The sequence below is a fragment of the Lytechinus pictus genome, chromosome 17 (genome assembly GCF_037042905.1).
Source record: "Lytechinus pictus isolate F3 Inbred chromosome 17, Lp3.0, whole genome shotgun sequence".
In the NCBI taxonomy this organism is placed as follows: Eukaryota; Metazoa; Echinodermata; class Echinoidea; order Temnopleuroida; family Toxopneustidae; genus Lytechinus; species Lytechinus pictus.
Window position 1 is genome coordinate 8441367 of NC_087261.1, and position 2059 is coordinate 8443425.

Sequence of the window (2059 nt, forward strand, 5' to 3'; positions counted from 1 at the left end):
ATGGCACTGACTATTCACCAACTACAAGTCTCCAGAGGGAGAAAGGAAAAAAGTCAACGAAGATACTGGGTCCGACCCTGGATCGGAAGGAGAAGACAGTTTGGCTTGTATGATCAACTTCTTGTAGAGCTCCGCAACGAAGACCAGGCAGCCTTCAAAAATTTCATGCGAATGCCACCAGAGATGTTCGACGAACTGCTAACAAGAGTGGGCCCGAGTATCACCAAACAGAATACAACCTACAGAGATGCCCTCAATCCTGGACTGAAGCTTGCTCTCACCCTTCGACATCTTGCGTCTGGGACCAAGTATCGCTCAATGTCCTATGGATGGAGAATCCCTCACAATACCATATCCCTGCTCATCCCAGAAGTGTGCCAGGCCATCATCGAAGAGTACAAGGGTGAGATGATGAAGTGCCCCACCACTCCCAATGAGTGGCGTGCCATATCTGACCAGTTCATGGAGAAGTGGAACTTCCCCCATATCTGTGGTGCACTCGATAGAAAGCATGTCAGCTGCAAATGTCCTCCAAACAGTGGTTCTCTTTACTATAACTACAAAGGATTCTACTCCGTTGTCCTCATGGCGCTTGTGGATGCTGATTATCGCTTCATCTTGGTAGACATTGGTGGTATGGGATCGGCATCGTACGCTCAGATCTACAATGCTTCTGAGCTGAGAGAATGTGTTGAAGATGGCAGTTTAGGTCTCCCGGATCCAGATCCTCTTCCCAACGACAACCAGGATGTACCATACTTTTTCGTCGGCGACGATGCATTCGCTCTACGCCCTAACATGATGAAGCCGTACAGTCTTAGAGGTATGACGCAGTCGGAGCGCATCTTCAATTATCGGCTTTCCCGAGCCAGAAGGGTTGTCGAAAATGCCTTCGGCATTCTTTCCAACAGGTTTGAAGTTCTCCTGACCACAATGCAGCAGCAGCCAGCTACCGTCAAGCTCATTGTCACGGCATGCATCATCCTCCACAACTTGATGAAGACAAGGTACCCAGGTATGCAGAACCAGCAGCTTGGCCGTGCCGAGAATCTTGGGCATGACTACGTCCCAGGAGCATGGAGATCAAGCCTTAACATGCAAGACACCATCTCTGTCGCTGGCAGCAATACCTCCAGCAGGGAAGGAAAAATGCAGAGGAATCTTATCAAGCACTGGGTCAACTCCGAAGCCGGTGCCGTTCCATGGCAGGACAAAATGATATAGACATTTATGTGAACAGTTCGGGCAGCTTTGATTATACAGAGATGTGATTGGATGATGGTTGATTAATGCTTTGTACTATTTCATTTCATTCTTTGTAAACTGTTTATTTGACAAGCATGCACTTGCAAACATACATAATTATACAAACGCACACACACACACTCTCGCTAACAGCGCAAATACATTTGATTACAAATCCACACACACTTTTCTCCTACATGTGTCTATTCTTAGTTTTTTTTTCATATTTCCCCTCTCTTTACCTTTTGGCTCTTTTTAAACCTGCCGGAAACTTTTTTTTTCTTCAAAACTTAACTTTTGTTTAACATAAATTGACAAAACTTAACTTTCATTTAACATAAATTGACACTGATTTGAATATAAAATATTTTCAAACTATTTTTCTTTGGTAGTGTAAGTAACAAAATATATTTTCTTAATAACATAGTATTATTTCTACAAATGTATACATTGCTTTATAGGGTTTTTTTTTACTGGATATCACCTGAGTCTTTTTTACCAAATGTGTTCTAATGTACTTCTGCTCCCATTTTCCTGATATCCCTTTCAATTCCTATTTTTTATCTTTTTTCATTATTCATGTCTTCTCTTTAATTATGTGATTATATTTTGTAATTATCATAAATTAGAGCTATTTCAAGAACTAAATGTATTCGCGTTTTTATATTTCCATTTCATTGATTATTATGTCGACTTGTATATTGTGTAGATCCAACTTGCATGTTGCAGAAGTATAAGTTTAATAAACACATGTTCATGTAGTTTGACAAGAAACAGGACTGTATTGTATTTATTCATTGCACCAATTGTTTTT

The 2059-nt window shown here is 41.1% G+C and overlaps 1 protein-coding gene across 1 annotated transcript; it reads left to right on the top strand.

The window, feature by feature from the left end:
• LOC129267454 (uncharacterized) lies at window positions 1-1224 on the top strand. The gene has a single exon (XM_054905164.2). It carries the CDS (start codon window positions 1-3, stop codon window positions 1222-1224), a length of 1224 nt encoding a protein of 407 aa, XP_054761139.2.
• The last annotated feature ends 835 nt before the right edge of the window (window positions 1225-2059 follow it).